The sequence below is a fragment of the Hemiscyllium ocellatum genome, chromosome 47 (assembly GCF_020745735.1).
Source record: "Hemiscyllium ocellatum isolate sHemOce1 chromosome 47, sHemOce1.pat.X.cur, whole genome shotgun sequence".
NCBI lineage: Eukaryota > Metazoa > Chordata > Chondrichthyes > Orectolobiformes > Hemiscylliidae > Hemiscyllium > Hemiscyllium ocellatum.
Genome location: NC_083447.1, coordinates 11,704,571 through 11,732,356, shown reverse-complemented (window position 1 = coordinate 11,732,356; position 27,786 = coordinate 11,704,571). Strand labels below are relative to the sequence as shown.

Sequence of the window (27,786 nt, the reverse complement as noted above, 5' to 3'; positions counted from 1 at the left end):
ATGCTCGAGGGACATTTTAAGTGACGCTTGGGTAGACACATGGATGATAGCAAAATATAGGGTATGTAGGCTGGCTTGATCTTAGAGTAGGGTAAAAGATTGGCACAAACACCAAGGGCCAATGGGCCCGTACTGGGGCTGTACTGTTCTGTGTTCTATGTCTGAACTTGGGAATCCTGTCAGGGCCACACACATAAAGAAAGGTTGCAAAGTAATCAGATAAAGGCCTCCGAGTGATTGGGGGAGGGGCAAGGTGGCCGAGTTGAAGAGGGGCCTTTCGAGAAGTCAACCCCCACACCCACCCTCAATTTTCTCCCTTGCTTGTTGGTGACTAGGGTTGGAGAGAGGGTGGGGGGTGGGGCATGTAGACTTATGAAGCGTTGAGGACCGACCTGTTGTACATGAGCTGATAATAGGAGCCGGGATCGTTGGCGACACCGGGCGCCTCGAAGCCGCTTTTGGCGAGCAGCGTGTTGTTGTTGTTGTTGTTGTTGTAGGAGTTGTTGCTGTATTTGTTGCTGCTGCCGCTGCTGTTGTTGTAGTGAGCGGGCGGTTCGAAGAGCTTGGCGTCCATTTTGTGCGGCTGCTCAGAGGACATCAGGTTCGTGATCGAGAACGGGTGGTTGAAGCTGTAGTGCGGGTCCATCTTCAGGTCGGTCTGGAGGTCGGGCAGCAGCGGGAGGAGGTGGTGATGATGGTGGTGGTGATGGTGATGTTGCTGTTGTTGCTGATGGTGGTGGTGGTGGGCGGCGGCCGCCATGTTCTGAGGCAGAGGCGACGGCGACGCCCCTGGCACCGAAGAGGAGGCGCCCACCGCCCTCTGGCAGCCCAGCTCAGTGAGGGTCCTCCTCTCCTCGGTTCCCGGTGGGGTGTCGCACTGACTGGACTCGGCGTCCTCGGAGCTGGGGCTCGAATTCTTCACGGCGCCGTCAATGGTGGCGGTGGAGGAAGCGGTGGTGGTGGTAGAGGAGGCCGCCGCTTCCCGGGGCGAGAGCTTCTCCTTCGGGCACTTGAAGCGCTTCTGGCGGCGCAGGTAGCAGCCGTTCTCGAACATGTTGCCCGAGTCTGGGTGCAGGGCCCAGTAGGAGCCCTTGCCCGGTTTGTCCGGTGACCGCGGCACCTTGACGAAGCAGTCGTTGAATGAGAGTGAGTGCCGGATGGAGTTCTGCCACCGCTGCTGGTTGTCCCTGTAGTAAGGGAAGAGGTCCATGATCCACTGGTAGATCTCGTTCAGGGTCAGCATCTTGTTGGAGGCCTGCTGGATCGCCATGGTGATCAGGGAGATGTAGGAGTAGGGAGGCTTGGCGTGGCTGAAGTTGCGGCGGTATGGCTTGGAGTCTTTGCCCCTGCTCAGACCGGGCGAGAGCGCCAAGGGACCCAAGGTCTGGCCCATGGGCTGGTATGGAGACAGCGAGTTGGCGGGCGCTGTCTGACCCCCGGTCGGACCCACACCGGGGCTCATGGAGCTTGGCATCGACGAGAGTCCATTGGTGATGGGGCTGACCGTGCCCGGCAGCACTGAGAGAGGCGGGCTGAGGTTGGTGTAGGACATGTTGAGTGAGGCGGGAGAAAGGTTCCCGACGGAGCCCATGGAATTCATGCCCATGTAGGTGTTGATTGAGTTCATGGTGCCCAGACTGGGATTCATACTGCTTGCCACAGGGTACATCTGGGTGGGAGAAAGAAATTGAGTGTGAATGTCAACGTTCGACTGAGAAGACAAGAACAGAAACTGCTGGAAAAAACCCAGCAGATCTAGCAGCATCTGTGGAGAGAAAGCAGAGTTAATGTTTCAGGACCTGTGACCCTTCTGCAGAACTTACTGAGAAGACTTCCCTTGTCTAATGGCACAGAAGACAAATATTGAAAGCACTATTCTTCATACCAGCTTCTTTCTTCAACAAACCAAGAGTTTGAGGTTGGTTGTTTGGTTGTTGAATGTGAAGTGGGTTGTGAGGCGCAGGTCCAGTAGTTTGAGTGTGCCGTCTTTGTTGATAGGTTCCCCGTCTTGTTGTCTGTTCTGTATGTCCAGCAGGTTGGCTATTGTTTCTCTGGCTAGGGCTTTGTCGATAAAGGTGAACATTGAATGAGACCATAGTTTCTTCCTTGTCTATATGTATCAAGAACAACAGATTGGGAATCTCCCCCATCCTTCCTGCTTGCCCTTGATGTGCGTCAGAAACATTTACTTGTTTGGCCATTTTATGAATGCACTTTTGCTGGACTGGGAGTCAAATCCAGAGCTTTTGGTTCAAGCAGGGAGGCTAGCCCACTGGGTCAAGCGACCTCTATTAATAAACATTCCACCCAGTAAAATTTCATTCAACATTAAGTCTAGAATCACAAGGCTTCCCAGAGCAACTTAGGGAAGTTTCCCTAAGGCTTCCCGATTTATTAGGAAAAGCCACAAGTCAGTTTGTACACAGCAAGATCCCACAAGAAGCATTGTGACAATGACCGCAGAATCTGTTTTTAGCGATGCTGGTTGAGGGATAAATAATGACCAGAATGATTCATACAGTGCTTAAAAGGCCCTTCGGTAGATTGAGTAATCACCCACGATGATTTACCACTAAAGGCGTGCTAATCCCATTTTCCTGCATTTAGCACTAAAGACGTGCTAATCCCATTTTCCTGCACTTAGCGCTAAAGGCGTGCTAATCCCATTTTCCTGCACTTAGCATTAAAGGCGTGCTAATCCCATTTTCCTGCACTTAGCGCTAAAGGCGTGCTAATCCCATTTTCCTGCACTTAGCATTAAAGGTGTGCTAATCCCATTTTCCTGCATTTAGCACTAAAGACGTGCTAATCCCATTTTCCTGCACTTAGCGCTAAAGGCGTGCTAATCCCATTTTCCTGCACTTAGCATTAAAGGCGTGCTAATCCCATTTTCCTGCACTTAGTGCTAAAGGTGTGCTAATCCCATTTTCCTGCACTTGTCCCATATTCTTCAATGTTATGATATTTCAAGTGTTTGTCTAAATTTTGTTTTAAAGCTTGTAAGGTTTCCAGTCTCCCCTACCTTTCCAGGTAGTGCATTCCTGACTCCCACCGCCCGCTGAGTGGAGATATTTTTTTTCCCCCAAATCCCCTCTGAATCCCTTGTCCCTTCCCCAAAAACTGTAGCCCCCTGTGCTGGACCCATCAACCAAGGGGAACAGCTGCTCTCTATTCACCCTGTTCCTACCCCTGGTAATTTTACACGTGTCAATCATGGACATCCTCAGTCTTCTCTGCTCGAAAGAATATAATCCAATCTTATCTAATCTGTCCTTAAAAGAGAGGAGTTACTCTACTCTTCTGTGTGCAGTTCTGGTCTCCAAATTTGTGGAAAGACATTCTGGCTATTGAGGGAGTGCAGCATAGGTTCACAAGGTCAATTCCTGGAATGGAGGGATTACCTTACACTGAAAGACTGAAGCGACTGGGCTTGTATACCCTTGAGTTTAGAAGACTGAGAGGGGATCTGATTGAGACATATAAGATTAAGAAAGGATTGGACACTCTGGCAGCAGGAAGCATGTTTCCGCTGATGGGTGAGTGCCGAACCAGAGGACACAGCTTAAAAATACGGAGTAGACCATTTAGGACAGAGATGAGGAAAAACTTCTTCACCCAGAGAGTGGTGGCTGTGTGGAATGCTCTGCCCCAGAGGGCAGTGGAGGCCCAGTCTCTGGATTCATTTAAGAAAGAGTTGGATAGAGCTCTCAAAGATAGTGGAATCAAGGGTTATGGAGATAAGGCAGGAAGTGGATACTGATTAGGAATGATCAGCCATGATCATATTGAATGGCGGTACAGGCTCGAAGGGCTGAATGGCCTACTCCTGCACCTATTGCCTATTGTCTATTGTCTTTGAAGTAGTGCTCTGCCCAGGATGGTAAAAAACTACAGAAGCTGGTGTGCACAGACCAGACCATCACAGAAGCCGACCTCCCAACTGTGAACACCTCTCGTTGCCACAAAAAGACTGCCAACATCATCATAGCCCCATTGCACCTCAGTAATGCTCCACCGCAACCCCTTCCATCAGGCAGAAAGTACAGACGCCTGAACACACACCCCGACAGGTTCAGGGACAGCTTCTTCCCTGCTGTTATTCGACTGATAAACGGACCTCTCTAACTTCAAATAATATCAATCCTGCTTTGTACACCTCCTGTGTAACCCTGTATACCTCTCTCTGTCTGAGCAGCTTAGGTTCTGTATGCCCCTATTTGCTATCATCTGCCGGTACACTTTGCAAAACAAAGGTTTTCACTGTACTTAGGTACACGTGACTACAATAAATCAAACAAACAGAGGGCAGAAAGGACCTCGGTTTCACATTTCGTCTGAACAGTGACAACCCCCAAGTAACAGGCTGGAATCACCAGTTAGTATTGTGTGGCCAGAACTCTACAATGGCTTGAACTACAACCTTGGAGCACAGAGGTGAGAGTGGTACTCCAGGGATTGGTTGCTACTGTGCTTGTATTTTCAACAGTGACCACATTTCTGTAATAAACACAGCGAGTGCAGGAGAAACTCAGCAGTATATCTGGAGAGAGAAACAATTATTATTCCCTGACCTATGTGACCCTTCTTCGGAACGACCTTAGTGTACTCGGTTGTTCTCAGTTCTGGTTTCCAAGTCATTTTAAAAAATGGATTAGAGGAGAGACTGGAGGAGATCAGTCCTCACTTTCTCCACACTGGAGGAGACGCAAGATTCACGGGGGGATGATGCCAGAACTTGTTCCTACCACGCTGAACTAAACAATATTTTGTATGCAGCTTCACAGTAGAAAGGATAAGAAGCAGTCGGTGAAAATCAAGAGACAAAGGTGAGGGGTGAACTTACAGTAATCAATGAAGAGAAACTAATAGAAATACTAAGGGGACTACAAGGAGATCTGGTGGGTGCAGAGGGTAGTGTCTCTACCTCTGGGCCAGGGGCTCCAGTTCAAGTCCCACTCCAGCACTTGGTGGCCATGCAAGGTGCACTTGCACTATGGCTAAACAGCCAGTAAATCCTTCCGGCATGTCTGTCGGCTGGTGGTAAGAGCAGGAGAGTCTCCTGGTCAGTCAGGCGGCAGGAGGCTGTGGCTAATCACGACAGTGTTTTGCTGAAAAGCATGGGTCAATCCGACGGAGATGCAGAATCCCATCCTCGCAAATGAGGACGGGCGAAAAGACAGAAAGAAATGAAACATTGAAAAGAGTCAGCATCCCCTGCATTCCCGGGGAGTGAATTCCACAGATTCACAACCTTGAGATAGACATGGTTCCTTCCCCTCTCTGTCTTGAATCTGCCCCTTAGTCTAAAGCTATGACCTGCCATTCTAGACTGCCCCCAAAGAGGAAACCCCCTCACTATGACTACTTTGCCAGTCCTCTTTAGCATTTATGTGCAGGTCGTTCTGTTATAACGCGCGTTTTGTCAACACAAGTTCGCTGTAACACGAATTGGGGGGGGGACACTGTTTCTCGAACGTGAACTTTTAAAACGCATGTTGGCTGCAACACGATTACAGCTCCAATGCTCTAAGCACTGTTTCGAAAGTGCGATTTTCCCGTAACACAGAGGTTGCATAAGAACGCAACCATGGCGTTATAGAAGAATTTTGATTAGATTAGATTATTTACAGTGTGGAAACAGGCCCTTCGGCCCAACAAGTCCACACCGACACGCAACCCACCCATACCCGTACATTTACTCCTTACCTAACACTACAGGCAATTTTGCATGGCCAATTCACCTGACCCGCACATCTTCAGACTGTGGGAGGAAACGCACGCAGACACGGGGAGAATGTGCAAACTCCACACAGTCAGTCGCCTGAGGCGGGAATTGAACCCGGGTCCCTGGCGCTGTAAGGCAGCAGTGCTAACCACTGTGCCACCGTGCCACCCTCATTGCCTGCACCTTAATTAGATTGCCTCTCATTCTTCTTATACTCAGAGAGTATACTCCTAACCTGAGTAATCTTTCTTCAGAAGACAAACCCCTAATTTGCTGGAGTCAATCAAGTAAACCCCTTCTTAAAAACCTCTACTGCAATGACATCCCACCTCACACAAGGGGACCAAAGCTGTACACAGTACTCCAGGTCTGACCTCGCCAGAGGGAGTGGCTGCAGTGAACATCAGGGATGCATTTCATAGGAATGCATAAACACAGGAAAGGAATAGGAGGCTATGTTCAGTGGGTAAAATAAGAAGGGGGTTGGGTTCGGGGTGGGAGTAGGCTTGTATTGAGCATAAACACTAGCCTGGAGAAGTTGGGCTGAGTAGCCTGTTTCCATGCTGTAATTTTGTTGTATTTTTATGGATGTACTTCTAAGCCTAAACTGAGAAATGGCTGCTGCATTATTTAACCTGTAGTCATCAGATTAGATTTAACAGTCATTTGATATAAACATACGTGTTGCAACAAGTAACATGCATTAGCCCTGCTTGCCTGTTGGAGGATACAGGTATTCCTGTGCTGTTTTTACATGCCCTTGTTGCTTATTGACAGACACACTTGGACAAATGGATATGTTGACACCGGAATATAATTACCCACCCTGATATAAATACACACACAGATATAAACCGACACATACGCACTGATGTAAACACACACACTGACACATGAATATGGGGAGGTGATGGTGTAGTGGTATTGTCGCTTGACTAGAAGACTGTAGGAGTGGAAGTAAGACCATTCGGCCCATTGAGTCCACTCCGCCATTCAATCATGGCTGATGGGCCTTTCAACGCCTCTTACCCGCACTCTCCCCATATTCCTTAATTCCTTGGGAGATTAAGAATTTATCAATCTCTGCCTTGAAGACATTTAACGTCCCGGCCTCCACTGCAATCCGTGGCAATGAATTCCACAGGCCCACCACTCTCTGGCTGAAGAAATGCCTCCTCATTTCCATTCTAAATTGACCCCCCTCTTATTCTAAGGCTGTGCCCATGGGTACTAGTATTCCTGCCTAACGGAAACAAATGCCCAGCGTCCACCCTTTCTAAGCCATGTGTTATCTTGACTAATAAGCCAGGGACAAAAATTGGAAATGCTGGACTCAAAATGCTAACTCTGTCTCTCTCTAAAATGCTGCTGAATTTCTCCAGCACTTTCTGGTTTTGATTCAAGTTGCTAGCACCCACAGGTTTTAAGATTTTATTCCAGTAATCCAGCCGCGCAGGCAATGATTTGGGAATCCAGGTTTGAATACCACCACAGGAGATGTTGAAATCTGAGTTGAATAAAAGTCCAATAATGCCCTTTGTTGATTGTCATGAAAAGCCTCTCTGCCTCTCAATGCCCTGTAGAGAAGGAAATATGCTGCATGTAACCCCACTGCAATATGGTTGACTCTGAACTGGCCGGGTTTGGTTTTAATGACTAAAGAGTCTCAAAAAAAAGGAATGAAATTGGACACATGACCTGGGGATTGGAAACCATAGGATCCCTACAGTGAGGAAACAGGCCATTCATCCATACCGATTGTAACTCACCCAGACCTACCCCCTATCTCTGCAATCCTGCATTTCCCATGGCTAATCTACCTAGCCTACACATCCCTGGACACTATGGGGCAATTTAGCATGGCCAATCCACCCTAACCTGCACATCTTTGGACTGTGGGAAGAAACCAGAGCACCCAGAGGAAACCCACACAGACATGGGGAGAATGTGCAAACTCCGCACAGTCGCCCGAGAGTGGAGTCGACCCCGGGTCACTGGTGCCGTGTGACAGCGAGGCTAACCACTGAGCCATCCTGCTGCACATTGAATGAACTCTGTTCACATTTCCCAAAAAGTTGGGACAACATACCTTATCTTGATAATGAGGGAGCATCCCTGTGTCTGCCCGGTATCAAACCAGGAACCTTTCATGTGTGAGGTGTACATGGTAACCACTAGACTACAGAAGCACAACGTAACGAAAATGGAAAACAGTCAACTCTGCAAAGTTCTCCTTACTAACATCTGGGGGCTAGTGCCAAAATTAGAGAAGCTATCTCATACACCAGTCAAGTCAACATCATCATATTCGTAGAAACACACCTTACAGATAAGATCTCAGATGAAACCATCCCCACCTCGGACATGTCCTGGCATGCTGGCAGAACAGACGTACAATGTTATTTTGTCAGGAGGGAGTCACCCTGGTAGTTTTCGAGCTTGACTCTGGACACCATGACCTCACGACATCAGGTCAAACACAGGCAAGGGAACCTCCTGCTAATGAGCACATACTGTCACCTCAGCTGATGAATCAGTACTTCTTCAGGTTCAACACCACTTGGAGGAAGTACTGAGGGCAGCAGGGGCACAGAACATACTCCAGGTGAGGGACTTAAAATATCCATCACTAAGAGTGACTTGGTGCACTAATGTTGGTCAAGTCCTTAGGACATAGCTATAGCGTTGCAGGTGGTGAAGGACCCAACAAGAGGGAAAGCATTCTTCACTTAATCTTCATCAAACTGCCTGTTGCAGATGCATCTGTCCATTAACATATAAATAGGATTGATCACCACATAGTCCTCATGAGACCAAGTCCCATCTTCATATTAAGAATACCTTACATCGGGTTGTGTGGAACTATCACCGTGCCAAATGGGACAGGCTTTAAACAGATCCCGCAACTCAAGATTCAACATCAATGAAGAAGCGTGGATCGTCAGCAGCACCAGAATCACACTCAAACCACAATTTGCAACCTCATGGCCTGGCATATCGCCCGTCTCTACCATTACCATCAAACCAGGGGATCAATGCTAGCTCAATAAAGGGTGATGGAGGGCATGCCGGGAGCTTACAAAGCATACCCGCAATGTGAGATGTCAACCTGGTGAAGTTATAATACAGGATGGATGTGCCAGACAGCATAAGCAGAATGTAGTAGAACAGGGCTTAGCAACTCAATAACTGATGGATAAGATCTAAGTTCTGCAGTCCTGCCCCACCTTGTTGTGAATGGCGGTGGTGGTGATGGTGGACAATTACCAGAGGAGGGGGCACCACAAATATCCCTGGCTTTAGTGACGGGGAAACCTATCCTATCAGTACCAATGATACATTTGAACAGTCTTTTAGGAGTGCCAAGTGGATGTTCATCTCAGCGTCCCCTGGAGAACCCCATCATTGCAGGTGCCAGTCTTTAGACAATTTGATATCCGCATGATGTCAAGAGTTGGCTGGAGGCACTGGACACTGCAGAAACTGTGAGCCTGTCAAACTTTCAGCGACAGTTCTGAAGATATGTTCTCCAGAATAATGTGATCTACCCCTAGCAAGCTGCTTTCGTACAACTGCCGCACTGTTTTTAACAATATAGAGAAGTGGCAAGGTATATCCTGTCCCCAGGGGAAATCCAACCTGGCCAATCACGGCCCCATCAGTCGACTCTTGATTCATCAGTAAAGTGATGGGACGTGTCCTCAACAGCACTTACTCAGCAATAACCTGCTCAGTGATGCCCAGTTTGGGTTCCACCAGGATCACTGAAGCCTTGGATCAGACATGGACAAAAGAGCTGTATTCCAGAGGGGAGGTGAGAACATTTGCCCTTGACATCAAGGCTGCATTTGACCCATCAAGGAGTCCCAGCAGCACTAGGGAACCTGGGAGTCAGGAGGAAACTTCCTGATGACTGTACAATGTTCAGCACCATTTGCGACTCCTCAGCTGCTAACATCGTCTGTGTCCAAATGCAGCAAGACCAGAATAATATCCAGGTTTGGGCGGACAACTGACAAGTAATATGCACAGCACACAAGAGTCTTAATTATGGTGCCTTGACATTCAGAGGTGTTATCATCACTGGATTTTCCCCCACTATCAACATCCTGGGGGTTACCATTAACTGGACTAGCCTGTTTCTATGGCTACAAAAGCAGGTAGGAGCCCGGCAACGAGTAGCCTAACTCTGCAAAGCCTGTTCACCAACTACAAGGCACAAGTCTTGGGGCGGCACAGTGGCTCGCACTGCTGCCTCACAGCACCAGGGTCCCAGGTTCGATTCCGGCCTCGGGTGACTGTCTGTGTGGAGTTTGTGCATTCTCCCCGTGTCTGTGTGGGTTTCCTCTGGGTGCTCTGGTTTCCTCCCACAGTCTGAAGATGTGCAGGTCAGGGTGGATTGGCCATGCTTAAAAATTGCCCGTAGTGTTAGGTGCTTTAGTCAGAGGGAAATGGGTCTGGGTGGGTTACTCTTCGGAGGGCTGGTTGGGCTGAAGGGCCTGTTTCCACACTGTAGGGAATCTAAAAAAAAAGTCAGGAGTGTAATGGAATACTCCCCACTTGCCTGGATGGGTGCAGCTCCAACAACACTCAATAAGCTTGAAGCCATCTAGGACCAAGACAGCTTTGAGATTTATAACATAATAAGATGGAGTTTAATTTAGATCAGTGTGAGGTGCTGCATTTTGGGAAAGCAAATCTGAGCAGGACTTATACACTTAATGGTAAGGTCCAGGGGAGTGTTGCTGAACAAAGTGACCTTGGAGTGCAGGTTCATAGTTCTTTGAAAGTGGAGTTGCAGGTAGATAGGATAGTGAAAAGGCATTTGGTATGCTTTCCTTTATTGGTCAGAGTATTGAGTACAGGGAGTTGGGAGGTCATGTTGCGGCTGTATAGGACGTTATTTAGGCCACTTTTGGAATTGCGTGCAATTCTGGTCTCTTTCCTAATGGAAGAATGTTGTGAAATTTGAAAGGGTTCACAAAGGATTTACAAGGATGTTGGCAGGGTTGGAGGGTTTGAGCTATAGGGAGAGGTTGAACAGGCTGGGGCTGTTTTCCCTGGAGCATTGGAGACGGAGAGATGACCTTATAGAGGTTTATAGAATCATGAGAGACATGGAGAGGGTAAGTAGACAAAATGTCTTCCCTGGGGTGGGGGAGTCCAGAATGAAAGGGCATCAGTTTCGAGTGAGAGGGGAAAGATATAAAAGGGACCTAAGGGGCAACTTTTTCACACAGAGAGTGGTATGTGTATGGAATGAGCTGCCAGAGGAAGTGGTGGAGGCTGGTACAATTACAACATTTAAGAGGCATTTAGATGGGTATATGAATAGAAAAGGATATGGGCCGGGTGCTGGCAGGTGGGACTAGATTGGGTTGGGATATCTGGTCGGCATTGACGGGTTGGACTGAACAATCTGTTTCCGTGCTGTACATCTCTATGACTCTATGGTCAGTATGGACGGTTTGGGCCAAAGGGTCTGTTTCCGTGCTGTACATCTCTGTGACTCTACAAGCTACTTAACTGGTACTCAATCCACCAACTTCCCTCCTCCGTTCCGGACACTCGGTAGCAGCAATGTGTACTGTTTATAAAAAGCACTTCAGAAATTCATCAAGGCTCTTCAACAGCATCTTTCAAACTCACCCCCATCTTTCAGGACAAGGGCAGCAAGTGTGTGGGAACATGACCCCCTGTATGTTCCTCTCCAAGCCATTCATCATCCTGATGTGGAAATTCATTCCTGTTCTTTCTGTGGCACTGAGCTGAAATCCTGCGATTCTCTCCCACGCAACGTCATGGGTGAACCTTCTGTAAGTGCAGTTTAACAGAAATAACTCCACTGGGGCATGCTGTCATCAAGACAGCCTTTATTGACACCAGGATTTGGGGGTGCCGGTGTTGGACTGGGGTGGACAAAGTTAAAAATCACACAGCGCCAGGTTATAGTCCAACAGCTCGTGCTTCCAAATAAACCTGTTGGACTATAACCTGATATTGTGTGATTTTTTTTAAACTTTATTTACACCTCCATACTCAAAACATGTGATGCTGGAATAGCACAGGCGGTCAGGCAGCGTCTGAGGAACAGGAGAGTTGCCATTTCATGATGAAGAGCTTATGCTCGAAACGTTGACTCTCCTGTTGCTCGGATGCTGCCTGATCAGCCGTGCTTTTCCAGCCCCACACTCTTTGACTGTGACCTCCAGCATCTATAGTCCTCTCTTTCTCCCCCTTTCCCTCTCGAGAGCCCTTCACACTGATCCGGCTCCCTCGGAGCCAGCTCTCAGGGTGAACAGAAACCGATTTCTATCTGTCAGCCAGAGCTCCATGATTGAACCAGGTTAACAGCCCCAATCAGGGAACTCATATTCTATGAGGGCCGCCTGGCTGAGCTTGCCACTGCAAACTATCTTCTCAATGGCAACTAGAGAGGGGCAATAAATTCTGACTCAGCCAGTGACATTCATGTCCCATGAATATATATAAAAGAAGTAGAGATGGGTATATGAATAGGAAGGGTTTGAAGGGATATGGGCTGGGTGCTGGCAGGTGGGACTAGATTGTGTTGGGATATCTGGATGGGTTGGACGGAAGGGTCTGTTTCCATGCTGTACGTCTCTATGACTCTCTAAGTAATGAAATAAACACACTAACTGACACTCTTGATATAAACATTCCATTTGATACAAGCGTGTGCACCCTTTCAGAGACGTGTTACAATGTTGAAGGTAGCCATTTTGTCCATCATGTCTGCCCTGGCTTTAGATTAGATTACTTACAGTGTGGAAACAGGCCCAACAAGTCCACACCGACCCGAAGCGCAACCCACCCATACCCCTACATCAGGTCACCATTCCCTTACCGTTACCTGTTGCACATTGATTCTAATTAAACAATCATCCTTCTCACTGCCTCAACGAAACCTGCTTCCATCACAGTTCCAGGGAGGACATTCCAGACCCTAACTGCTCACGGACTGTAAATGTTGCACTGCACCCTGTATTTGCATATTTTGCAAAACACTTTAAAACTGTGCCCTCTGCATCTCAAGCCTTTTGCATATAGGAACTGCTCCCCCCGTCCCCATCCCATCTATCCAGACCCCTCATGATATTGAAAACCTCTGTCAAATCTCCTCAAGGCCTTCTGTCCAAGAAAACCAATCCCAACCTCTCCAAACTTTCCTCAGAGCGGAACTTTCTTATCCCTGGAAACGTTCTTGTAAACTTCTTCCGCCCTCTCCCCGCAGCATTCACATCCTGTCTGCAGAGTGGCACCCAGAACTGCACACAGTGTTCCAGCTGAGGTCTAATCATACATTCATCTTGTACGCTGCTTTTGCACTCTGTGCTGCTATTAATGAAGTCTGGGGAAAAAAAGCATTTTTTTAAATTAATAACCCTCTTTGCCTGTCCTTCCAACTTTAATGAATAATGTACATATAGGCCCAGGCTTTTGCTCCTGCTAATTTTGCATTAGCCCTTTGTTTTTGACTGCCTGCTTTAGCTACGTGCCAAAATATATTACTTCAGCCTCGTCCATACCCTCCACCTATAATATATGTCCAAAGTGATTAAATTTTGAAATACATAGAAAGGCCGTTGAACATCATCTGCCACTTATCTGCTCATTGCATCAATGTGCGAATTTTCTTTCAAAAATCGCATTAAGTTCTACTCACAATTTACAATTCTCCCAAGATTTCTGTTGTTTGAAACTTTGTAGTTGTCCGCTGTACACTAAGATCTAGATCAATGTGCATCAGGAAAAGCAAAGGTCCCAATACTGATTCATGGGGACCCCCCCACTACAAACCTACTTCCAGCCCAAAGACTGCCCCTTACCTGTTTCTGTCTCTTTCCTGACCCCTCAGCATTGCTACAGGACTATTTATTCCATGACCGATCCCTCAAACAATCTTGTCTTCACTTTTCTACTGTCCCATTTAAACTGTGACCTATCACTGTCATCGTAAATCTGTTGTGTGGGTTTGTAGCAAATGCCTTCGTGTACCCCAAATCCTGATGAAAGGCTCCGGCCCAAAATGTCGATTTTCCCGCTCCTCGGATGCTGCTGTGTTTTTCCAGCAACACACTCTCACTCTGATCTCCAGCACCTGCACACCTCACTGTCTCCTACACCACATCAGTAGCCCAGCCCTCATCAACACTCTCTGTTACTTCTTCAAAAACTCCGTTTCGTAGAACAGAATCCCTACGGTGTAGAAACAGGCCATTCAGCCCAGCAAGTCCACACTGACCCTCTGAGGAGCATCCCACCCAGTCCCTGCACTTTCCATGGCTAATCCAACTAACCCACACATCCCCTGGGCACAATGGGAAATTTAGCACAGCCAATCCACCAAATCTTTGAAAAGTGGGAGGAAACCGGACTACCCAGAGGAAACCCTCGCAGACACAGGGAGAATGTGCAACTCCACACAGACAGTCGCCCGAGGCGGGAATCGAACCTGGATCCCTGGTACTGTGAGGCAGCAGTGCTAACCACTGAGACACTGTGCCGTCCCAAAAAAGAACGTTTTGGGATTAATGGGATTAAACCTTTTCTATGTGTTTCAAAATGTAATCGCTTTGGATATATAGTATGGGGGAGAGTATGGATTATTCTTTCATTTCTTTTCTTAATAGAATTCTGGTCTATGGTTAAAGAAAAGTCTTCAGCATTGCATATTTGAATTTCAGCAGAAAGCATTTTGTTAAAGGGGAAACAAATCTACCAAGCCGTGCTCCTGTCTGGGATTTAATTTGTTCTTTCATAACTTCAGCTAACAGTTTCACCTGGTCCGGGTGCCTTGTCAAATTGGAGCATGGTGACTTATTCTTGTTGTCTCGAGGAATTAAAGGCTACGGGGAGAACGCTGGTAAGTGGAGTTGAAATGCCCATCAGCCATGATTGAATGGCGGAGTGGACTCGATGGGCCGAATGGCCTTACTTCCACTCCTATGTCTTATGGTCTTATTCAATACCTCTTCCTTCTATACGTTAAACCCTTCTAGTGACGGAGATTCCTCCTCTGTCAATAAGGCATGTGCAGTATCTCTCTTGTAAATAAACATGAAAAGTATTGATTCAAAACCTCAGCATTTTCTCTAGCTTCTAAGTGTAGATCTACTTCTTGGCCCCTATTTGGATCTAGTTCTCTCACCACCACGGATATAAACACATACTTACAGATGTAAAACACACATTGCACAATGTTCAGCATCACTCACAACTCCCTACAGACTGCAACAGCCCTTACCCAAATGCAATTAGACCTGGACAATATCCAGGCTTGGGCTGACAAGTGGCAAGTAAGATTCATGCCACACAAATGCCAGGCAATGACCACCTCCAATAGCAGACAGTCTGTTGACATTCAAATGCGTTACCATGACTGATTTCCCCACTATCAACATCCTGGAGGGGGTTACCATTGACCAGAAACACAACTGGACTCACATAAGCACAGTGGCTACGAGAGCAGGTTAGAGACCAGGAATACTGCGGCAAGTCATTCACCTCTTCACTCCTGAATGCGTGTCCACCATCTCCAAGGCACAAGTCAGGAGTATGATGGAATACTCCCCACTTGCTCCTGGACGGGAGCAGTTTGAAAAACACTCACGAAGCTCAACACCATCCAAGACTTTTTATCTTAGCCTGCTTGGCACACTCTCCTCATTCCTGATGAAGGGCTTATGCCCGAAACGTCGAATTTCCTGTTCCTTGGATGCTGCCTGACCTGCTGTGCTTTAACCAGCAACACATTTTCAACCATCCAAGACTAAGCTGCCTCCTTGACTGGCATCACACCCCTCAAGCAGTCAGTCCCTCCACCACCAATGCTCAGCAGCAGCTGTATGTACCATCTACAAAATGCAGTGCAAAACTTCACCCAAGATCCTCAGACAGCACCTTCCAAACCCCAGACCACTTTTGTCTAGAAGGACAAATACAGCAGATATATGGGAACGCCACCATTTGCCATTTCCCTTCAAGCCGCTTCCCATCTAGATTTGGAAATATAATGCTGCCCATTCCTCTCACTGGGCTAAAATCTTGGATTGCCCTGTGTAATGGCTTTGTGGGTCCACCGACAGCACATGGAATACCACGGTATGAGGAAAGCAGCTCATCGCCACCTAATCAAGGTCAACTCAGGTTAGGCTATAAACCTTGACCAGCCAGCGATGCCCACAACCCAACACACACACACACAGGCATAAACACAAATTGACACTGGTATGAACACACATTGACAGACTTATATGAAGACAGATACTGTCGCACTGATATAAACACAGAAAGTGAAACACTGCGATAATGACACAGGCATACACACACAGACACACTAATATAAGCACACACTGACACAATCTACACAATCAATAACATAATACAAACACACTGACACGCTGATAAAAACATACAGACATGCTGATGTCAATACTGACACACTGCTGTAAGCACACTTACTGACATACTGATATAAACACACACTGATATATGCACACTCACTGACACACTGATATAAACGCACACTGACACGCTGATAGAAACACATACACTCTCACACTGATACAAACACACACACTCACACGCTGATAAAACTGACACACTGATATAAACACATATACAGAGACAAGCTTAGAGTGGTGCTGGGAAAACACAGCGGATCAGGCAGAATCCGAAGAACAGGAAAATCAATGTTTTGGGCAAAAGCCCTTCATCATCCTCACTCCTGTGTTTTTCCAGCACCACTCTAATCTTGACTCTGACGTCCAGCATCTGCAGTACTCACTTTTGCACATATACAGAAATATTGATATACAGTATACAGACAGAAACACCATGATATGAATTCACACATTGATGCATTGACTGGAAACAAATACTGATATTAACACTCACGCTGACACACTATATAAATATACACAATGATATAAACACACTCACTGACACAGTGATGCAAACATTTCTAAATACAGTCACTGTTGCATTAATCAAAGTAGACGCTGTCACATTGATATAAATCAGAAAGTGACACTCTGCCATAAACATATACACTGATATAAAAACACAAACTCTCTATATAAACATACATTGTCATAGTGATAAAAACAGAACCATTCACATAACATAACCACTCACAGAGACAAACTGATAAAAAAAATCCACACTCTCACAATGATATAAACACAATCATTAACACAAAAATATAAACACACACTGATACACGGGCAAGTTGATACAAACACAGGCCGACTCAGTGATATAAACACACACACTGTTATGAACACATGCAGTGACATGGATATAAACACAGATAAACTGATATAATCGAACACACTGACATAGTGATGAAAACACAAACTGCAACACTGATATTAACACACACACTGATATAAACATGCACAGAGGCAAATGTATACATCTGTTGACACACTAATATAAACACAATGACACAAATACACTACAAAAACGCACAGACACTGTGATATAAACACAATGATGGATACATTAATATATAATCTTACACACTGATATAAACACAATCACACTCACACTAATTTAAACGCACACTGACACAGTGATATAAGCACACACACTGACACAGTTTTTATAAACACACACTGACACACTTATATAAATGCATACTGACACAGTGATATAAATACACTTTGACACACTGATATAAACACAATCACTGACAACGTATCTTTATGTCAGTGTGTCAGTGAGTGTGTTTATATCAGTGTATGACACTGATATAAACACACCTTGACACACTGATATAAACATACATACTGACATAAACACACACACTGACATAAACATACACACTAACATAAACACAATTACTGACATACTAATATAAACACACACATTACTGACACACTGATATAAACACACACTCTGACACACTGATATACATACACAGACTGGGACACTGATATAAACACACACTCTGACACACTGATATACATACACAGACTGGGACACTGATATAAACACACACTCTGACTCACTGATATAAATACACAGACTGGGACATTGATATAAATACACACTGACACACTGATATAAATACACTCTGACACACTGATATAAATACACAGACTGGGACACAGATATAAATACACTCTGACACACTGATATAAATACACAGACTGGGACACTGATATAAACACACACTCTGACACACTGATATACATACACAGACTGGGACACTGATATAAACACACACTCTGACTCACTGATTTAAATACACAGACTGGGACACTGATATAAATACACAGACTGGGACATTGATATAAATACACACTGACACACTGATATAAATACACAGACTGGGACACTGATATAAATACACACTGACACACTGATATAAATACACAGACTGGGACATTGATATAAATACACACTGACACACTGATATAAATACACAGACTGGGACACTGATATAAACACACACTCTGACTCACTGATATAAATACACAGACTGGGACACTGATATAAATACACAGACTGGGACATTGATATAAGTACACACTGACACACTGATATAAATACACAGACTGGGACACTGATATAAATACACTCTGACACACTGATATAAATACACAGACTGGGACACTGATATAAATACACTCTGACACACTGATATAAATACACAGACTGGGACACTGTCTAAAAACACACAAACTGACAGGCTGATCTAATGCGTAGTGTTGCACTGATAGAAACAGACACACTGTTATACTGATATAAACACACTAAATAACACACATGGCATGCTGATATAAATACATATTTTGCCACATTGATACAGCAATATAAACACACATTGATATAAACTTCTCACTGATGCAATTATAAACACACATACTGACACATTGATATAAAAACAGACATTGGCACACTGATATTAACACATACTGACATATGCTGTAAACAAAGCCACACATGCTCAGAGACACACTGATATAAACACACTCACTAACACATTGATACATACACACTAACACACTGACATAAACACAATTATTGACCCATTGATGTTACCACACATACTGACACACTAACAAATATGGAAACACTGACAACATGATATATAAACACACACTGACACCTTAATATCAACACACATTGACAGACTGATATATGTACTCAGTCACAAATTGTTATATACACAAAGTGACAAACTGACATAAACACTTCACTGACCCACTGACACAAGCACACATGTTGATACACTGATATAAACACACACACTGACACACTGATATAAACACACACACTGACACATTAATATAAACACGCACTGACACACTAATATAAACACACACACTGACACACTGATATAAACACACACACTGACACATTAATATAAACACGCACTGACACACTGATATAAACACACACTCTGACACACTGATATAAACACACACACTGACACACTGATATAAACACACACTCTGACACACTGATATAAACACACACACTGACACAGTGACATAAACACACACTGACACACTGATATAAACACACACACTGACACATTAATATAAACACGCACTGACACACTAATATAAACACACACTCTGACACACTGATATAAACACACACACTGACACAGTGACATAAACACACACTGACACACTGATATAAACACACACACTGACACACTGATATAAACACACACTCTGACACACTGATATAAACACACACACTGACACATTAATATAAACACGCACTGACACACTGATATAAACACACACACTGACATATTGATATAAACACACACATTGACACAGTGATATAAATACACACTGACACACTGATATAAACACACACACTGACACACTGACAGAAACACACTCACTAACGCAGACTAACACTGACATAAAAACACACTGAAACACAGAGGTAAATACAGTAACACAGACTATTACTGATATAACCACGCACTGACAGGCTGATAGAAACACTTTCACTAACACAGACTAACACTGATATAAACACGCAATGACACTGATATAAACACATTCACTGACATAGATAAACACTGACATAAACACACACTGACACACTTACAGATTCACACTCACTAACACAGACTAACACTGAAATAACCACAAACTGACACGCTGTTGGAAACACTATCACTAAAACAGACTAACACTGGTATAGACACCTGCACTGATACACTGATAGAAACACACATTAACACAGACTGACACTGACATAAACACACATGGACACACTGATACAAACACACTCCCTAACACAGACTAACACTGATATAAACACACACTGACACACTGATAGAACCACACTCACCAACACATGTAAAAACTGATATAAACTTGCGCTGACACAGTGATAGAACCACACTTACTAACACAGACTAACACTGATATAACCGTGCAATGGCACACTGATAGAAACACACTCACTAACACAGACTAACAATGATATTAACACGCACTGACACACTGATAGAAACAGTCTCATTGACACAGACTTACAGCGGTATAAACACCTACACTGACACACTGATGGAGACACACTCACTAGCACTGACTAACACTGATATAAACACACACTGACACACTGATAGAAAAACACTCACTAACACAGACAAGCACTAATACAAACACCTACACTGACGCACTGATAAACACACACTCACTAATACAGACTAACACAAATATAAACGTGCACTAACACATTCAGCAACACAGACTAACACTGACATAAACATGCACTGACACACTGATAGAATCACTTTCACTAACACAGATATAAACATGCAATGACTCGCTTTCAGAAACACACTCACTTACACAGATTAACACTGATATAAAAACACACCGAAACACAGATGTAAACATAGTAACACAGACAAATACTGATATAAACACACACTGACACAATGATAGAAACACTCTCACTAACACAGACTAAAACACCAATATAAACATGCAATGACACGCTAACAGAAGCACGCACACTAAACACGCAATGACATACTGATAGAGAAACTCTCACTAACACAGACTAACACTGACAAAAACACACCGAAACACAGATAATAACGCACTGACAACACAGATTAATACTGATATAACCACGCACTGACACACTGATAGAAACGCACTCACTAACATAGATCAACACTGACATAAGCACGCACTGACACACTGATAGAATCATTCTCACTAACACAAACATTGATATAAAAATGCAACGACACACTGACAGAAACACTCTCATTAACACAAACTAATATTGATATAAACACGCAATGACACATTGATAGAAATGCACTCACTAACACAGACTAACACTGACATAAAGACGCACTGACACACTGATAGAAACACACTCACTAACTCAGGCTAAAATACCGATATAAACATGCAGCGACACACTAACAGAAACATTCACACTAACACAAACTAACATTGATATAAACACGCATTGACACACTGATAGAAACACTCTCACTAACACAGACTAAAACACTGATATAAAACGCAATGACACATGAACAGAAAAACTCTCACTAACACAAACTAACCCTGATATAAATACACAATGACACACTGATAAACACACACTCACTAATACAGACTAACACAGATATAAACGCGCACTAACACTCTGATAGAAACACACTCACCAACACAGACTAACACTTGACATAAACACTCATTGACACACTGATAGAAACACTCTCACTACCACAGACTAACACTGATATAAACCCACAATGACACAGTGATGGAACCACACTCACCAACACAGACTAACACTGATATAAACACGCACTGACACACTGATAGAGACACACTCACCAACACAGATTAACACTGATATAAACATGCAATGACACACTGACAGAGACACACTCACTAACACAGACAAATACAGATATAAACACGCAATGACACACTGACAGAAACATACTCACTTACACAAACTAACGCTGATATAAAAGTACACCGAACTCAGATGTAAACACAATGACGAACACAGACTAATACTGATATAATCACGTACTGATACACTGACACAAACACACTCACTAACATCGACTAACACTGATATAAACGTGCACTGACACACTGATACAAACACACTCATGAACACAGACTAAAACACTGATATAAACACACAAGGACACACTGACAGAAACACACTCATCAACACAGATTAACACTGATATAAACACGCACTGACACACTGACAGAAACACACTCACCAACACAGATTAACACTGATATAAAAACGCACTGACACGCTGTTAGAATCACTCTCACTAACACAGACTAACACTCACATAAACATGCAATGGCACATTATAGAAACACACTCACTAACATACACTAACATTCATATAAACGCGCAAAGACACACTGATAGGAACACAGTCACTAAAACAGATGAACACTGACATAAACACGCACTGACACACTGATAGAAACACTGTCACTAACACAGACTAAAACACTGATATAAACACGCAATGACACACTAACAGAAACATGCTCACTAATACAGACTAATACTGATATAAACACACTGACACAATGATATAAACTCACTCACTAACACAGTCTAACACTGATAGAAACACACTGACTAACACAGACTAACACTGGTATAAATAACTACACTGATACACTGATACTAAGACGCACATTAACACAGACTAACACTGATATAAGCATGCACTGACACGCTGATAGAAACACTCTCACTAACACAGGCTAAAATACCGATATAAACATGCAGCGACACACTAACAGAAACATTCACACTAACACAAATTAACATAGATATAAACACGCATTGACACACTGACAAAAACACAGTCACCAACACAGATTAACACTGATATAAACACGCATTGACACACTGATAGAACCACTCGCACTAACACAGACTAACACAGATATAAACACGCAATGACGCACTGACAGAAATACACTCACTAACACAGATTAACACTGATATAAACACACACTGATACACTGATAGAAACACTCTCAGTAACACAGACTAACACTGATGTAAACACACAATGACACACTGATATAAACACACCCACTAACACTACTAACACTGATATAAACAAGCAATGACACACTGATAGAAACACTCTCACTAACACAGACTAAAACACTGATATAAACACGCAATGACACATGAACAGAAAAACTCTCACTAACGCAGACTAACCCTGATATAAATACACAATGACACACTGATAAACACTCACTCACTAATACAGACTAACACTGATACAAATGTGCACTAACACTCTGATAGAAACACACTCACCAACACAGACTAACACTTGACATAAACATGCACTGACACACTGATAGAAACACTGTCACCAACACAGACTAAAACACTGATATAAACATGCGATGACACACTAACAGAAACATGCTCACTAATACAGACTAATACTGATATAAACACACTGACACAATGATATAAACTCACCCACTAACACAGTCTAACACTGATAGAAACACACTCACTAACACAGACTAACACTGGTATAAATAACTACACTGATACACTGATACTAAGACGCACATTAACACAGATTAACACTGATATAAGCATGCACTAACACGCTGATAGAAACACTCTCACTAACACAGACTAACACTGGTATAAACACCTACACTGATACACTGACAGAAACACTGTCACTGACACAAACTAACACCGGTATAAACACATACACTGACACACTGATAGAGACACACTCACCAACACACACTAACACTGATACAAACACATACACTGACACACTGATAAACACACACTCACTAATACAGGCTAACACTGATACAATTGCGCACAAACACACTGATAGAAACACACTCACCAACACAGACTAACACTGACATAAACATGCACTGACACACTGACAGAAACACTGCCACTGACACAAACTAACACCGGTATAAACACATACACTGACACACTGATAGAGATACACTCACTAATACAGACTAACACGGATATAAACACGCATTGACACATTGATAGAAACACACTCACTAACAAAGATAAACACTTGTAGAAACACCTGCACTGACACACTGATACAAACACACACATTAACACTGACTAACACTGATATAAACACGCACTGACACGCTGATAGAATCACTTTCGCTAACACAGACTAACACTCACATAAACATCCAATGACACATTAAAGAAACATTCTCACTAACATAGACTAACACTGATATAAACACACAAAGACACACTGATAGAAACACTCTCACAAACACAAATGAACACAGATACAAATACGCAAAGACTCGCTGATAGAAACACTCTCAAACTCTCTATCACAGACTAATACTTGTATAAACACCTGCACTGCTACACTGATACAAATACACACATTAGCACAGGCTAACACTGATATAAACACTCAAGGACACACTGACAGAAACACACTCACTAACATAGACTAACACTGATATAAACACACAATGACACAGTGACAGGAACACACTCGCATACACAGACTAACACTGATATAAACACGCACTGACACACTGATATAAACACACCCACTAAGACTACTAACACTGATATAAACACGCAATAACACATTGATAGAAACACACTCACTAACACAGATTAACACTGACATAAACACTCACTGACACACTCATAGAAACACTCTCACTAACACAGACTAACACACTGATATAAACACGCAACGTCGCAATAACAGAAACACTCTAACTGACACAAACTAACATTGATATAAAACGCAATGACACACTGATAAAAACACACTCACTAACATAGATTAACACTGATATAAACATGCACTGGCACACTAATAGAATCACTCTCACTAAAACAGACTTAGCCTCATATAAACACGCAAAGACACACGGATAAAATCACAGTCACTAAAACAGATTAACACTGATATAAATACGCAGTGACACACTGATAGAAACACTCTCACTGACACAGACTAATACTGGTAAAAAACACATACACTGACACACTGACAGAAACACACTCACTAACACAAACTAACACTGATATAAAAACACACCCAAACACAGAAGTAAATTCAGGAGCACAGACTAATACTGATATAACCATGCGCTGACACACTAATAGAAAAACTAACATAGACTTACATTGATATAAACACGCAATGACACACTGACACAAACAAACTCACTAACACAGACTAAAACACTGATATAAACATGCAACGCCACAATAACAAAAACACTCACACTAACACAAACTAACATTGATATAAACACGCAATGACACACTGACAGAGACACACTCACTAACACAGACTAACACTGATATAAATACGCAAAGGCACACTGACAGAAACGCACTCAATAACACTGACTGACTCGCTGATAGAAACACTCTCACAAACACAAATGAACACAGATATAAATACGCAATGACTCGCCAATAGAAACACTCTCAAACTCTCTATCACAGACTAACACTTGTATAAACACCTGCACTGCTACACTGATACAAATACACACATTAGCACATGCTAACACTGATATAAACACACAATGACACAGTGATGGAGACACACTCACCAACACAGAAAAATAATGACGTAAACATGCACTGACACAGTGATGGAACCACACTCACTAACACACACTAATGCTGACATAAACACACACTGACATACTTATAGAAACACACTCACGAACATAGATTAACACGAATATAAACACGCAAAGACACACGGATAAAAACACAGTCACTAAAACAGACTAACACCGTTATAAATACGCAATGACACACTGACAGAACACACTCACTTACACAAACTAACGCTGGTATAAAAGCACACTGAACACAAATGTAAACACAATGACTAACACAGACTAATACTGATATAATCACGCACTGATACACCGACACAAACACACTCACTAACATCAACTAACACTGATATAAACATGCACTGACACACTGATACAAACACACTCATGAACACAGACAAAAACACTGATATAAACACACAAGGACACACTGACAGAAACACACTCACCAACACAGATTAACACTGATATAAACACGCACTGACACGCTGTTAGAATCACTCTCACTAACACAGACTAATGCTAATATAAACATGCAATGACACATTATAGAAACACACTCACTAACATAGACTATCACTGATATAAACATGCACTAACACACTAATAGAATCTCTCTCACTAACACAGACTAACACTCATATAAACATGCAAAGACACACGGATAAAAACACAGTCACTAAAACAGACTAACACCAATATAAATACGCAATGACACACTGATAGAAACACTCTCACTGACACAGACTAACACTGGTATAAACACATACACTGAATACTGACGGAAACACACTCACTAACACAGACTAACACTGATATAAAAACACACGCAAACACAGATGTAAATTCAGCAACACAGACTAATACTAATAGAACCATGCGCTGACACACTAATAGAAAAACAGACACTAACATAGACTTACATTGATATAAACACACAATGACACACTGACAGAAACACTCACACTAACACAAACTAACATTGATGTAAACACGCAATGACACACTGACAGAAACACACTCACTAACACAGACTAACACTGATATAAACATGCACTGACACACTGATACAAACACACGAACACAGACAAACACAGATATAAACACGCAATGACACACTGAGAGAAACATACTCACTTACACAAACTAACGCTGATATAAACACCCAAGGACACACTGACAGAAACACACTCACTAACACAGACTAACACTGATATAAACACACAATGACACAGTGATGGAGACACACTCACCAACACAGAAAAACACTGACATGAACATGCACTGACACAGTGATGGAACCACACTCACTAACACAGACTAATGCTGACATAAACACACACTGACATACTGATAGAAACACTCTCACTAACACAGACTAAAACACTGATATAAACATGCAATGTCACAATAACAGAAACACTCACACTAACACAAACTAACACTGATATAAACACGCAATGACACACTGACAGAGACACACTCACCAACACAGATTAACATTGATATAAACACGCAAAGGCACACTGATAGAACCACTCTCACTAACACAGATATAAATACGCAACGACACGCTGATAGAAACACAGTCACTAACACAGAATAACACTTATATAAACATGCATTGACACACTGACAGAAACGCACTCAATAACACAGATAACACGGATATAAACACCCACTGACACGCTGATAGAAACACTCTCACAAACACAAATGAGCACAGATATAAATACGCAACGATTCGCCGATAGAAACATTCTCAAACTCTCTATCACAGACTAATACTTGTATAAACACCTGCACTGCTACACTGATACAAATACACACATTAACACAGGCTAACACTGATATAAACACACATTGACACACTGATAGAAACACACTCACTAACATAGACTAACACTGATATAAACATGCACTGACGCACTGATACAAACACACTCACTAATATTGAATAACACTGATATAAACAAGCAATGACCACTGACAGACACACACTCACTAACACAGACTAACACTGATATAAACATGCACTGACACACTGATAGAATCACTCGCACTAACACAGACTAACGCTGATATAAACACCTGCACTGCTACACTGATACAAATACACAGATTATCACTGACTAACACTGATATAAACACACATTGACACACTGATAGAAATGCATTCACTAAAACAGAGTAACACTGATATAAACACGCAATGACACACTGATAGAAACACTCTCACTGACACAGACTAACATTGGTATAAACACATGCACTGACTCACTGACAGACACACACTCACTAACACAGACTAATACTGATATAACCATGCATTGACATACTGATAGAAAGACAGACACTAACATAGACTAACATTGATATAAACACACA

At 43.1% G+C, this 27,786-nt stretch overlaps 1 protein-coding gene across 1 annotated transcript in view; it reads right to left on the bottom strand.

Annotated features, from left to right (window-relative positions):
- Nucleotides 1-370: 370 nt before the first annotated feature.
- LOC132836629 (forkhead box protein A2-like) overlaps nt 371-27,786 on the bottom strand; it is an 88,321-nt gene continuing 60,905 nt past the window's right edge. Inside the window, exons 2-3 of the mRNA XM_060856020.1 lie at nt 729-1,669; nt 371-680 (exon numbers count right to left, since the gene is read on the bottom strand). Coding sequence (XP_060712003.1) covers nt 371-680; nt 729-1,669 — 1,251 coding nt within the window. The remainder of the gene's footprint in view (nt 681-728; nt 1,670-27,786) is intronic.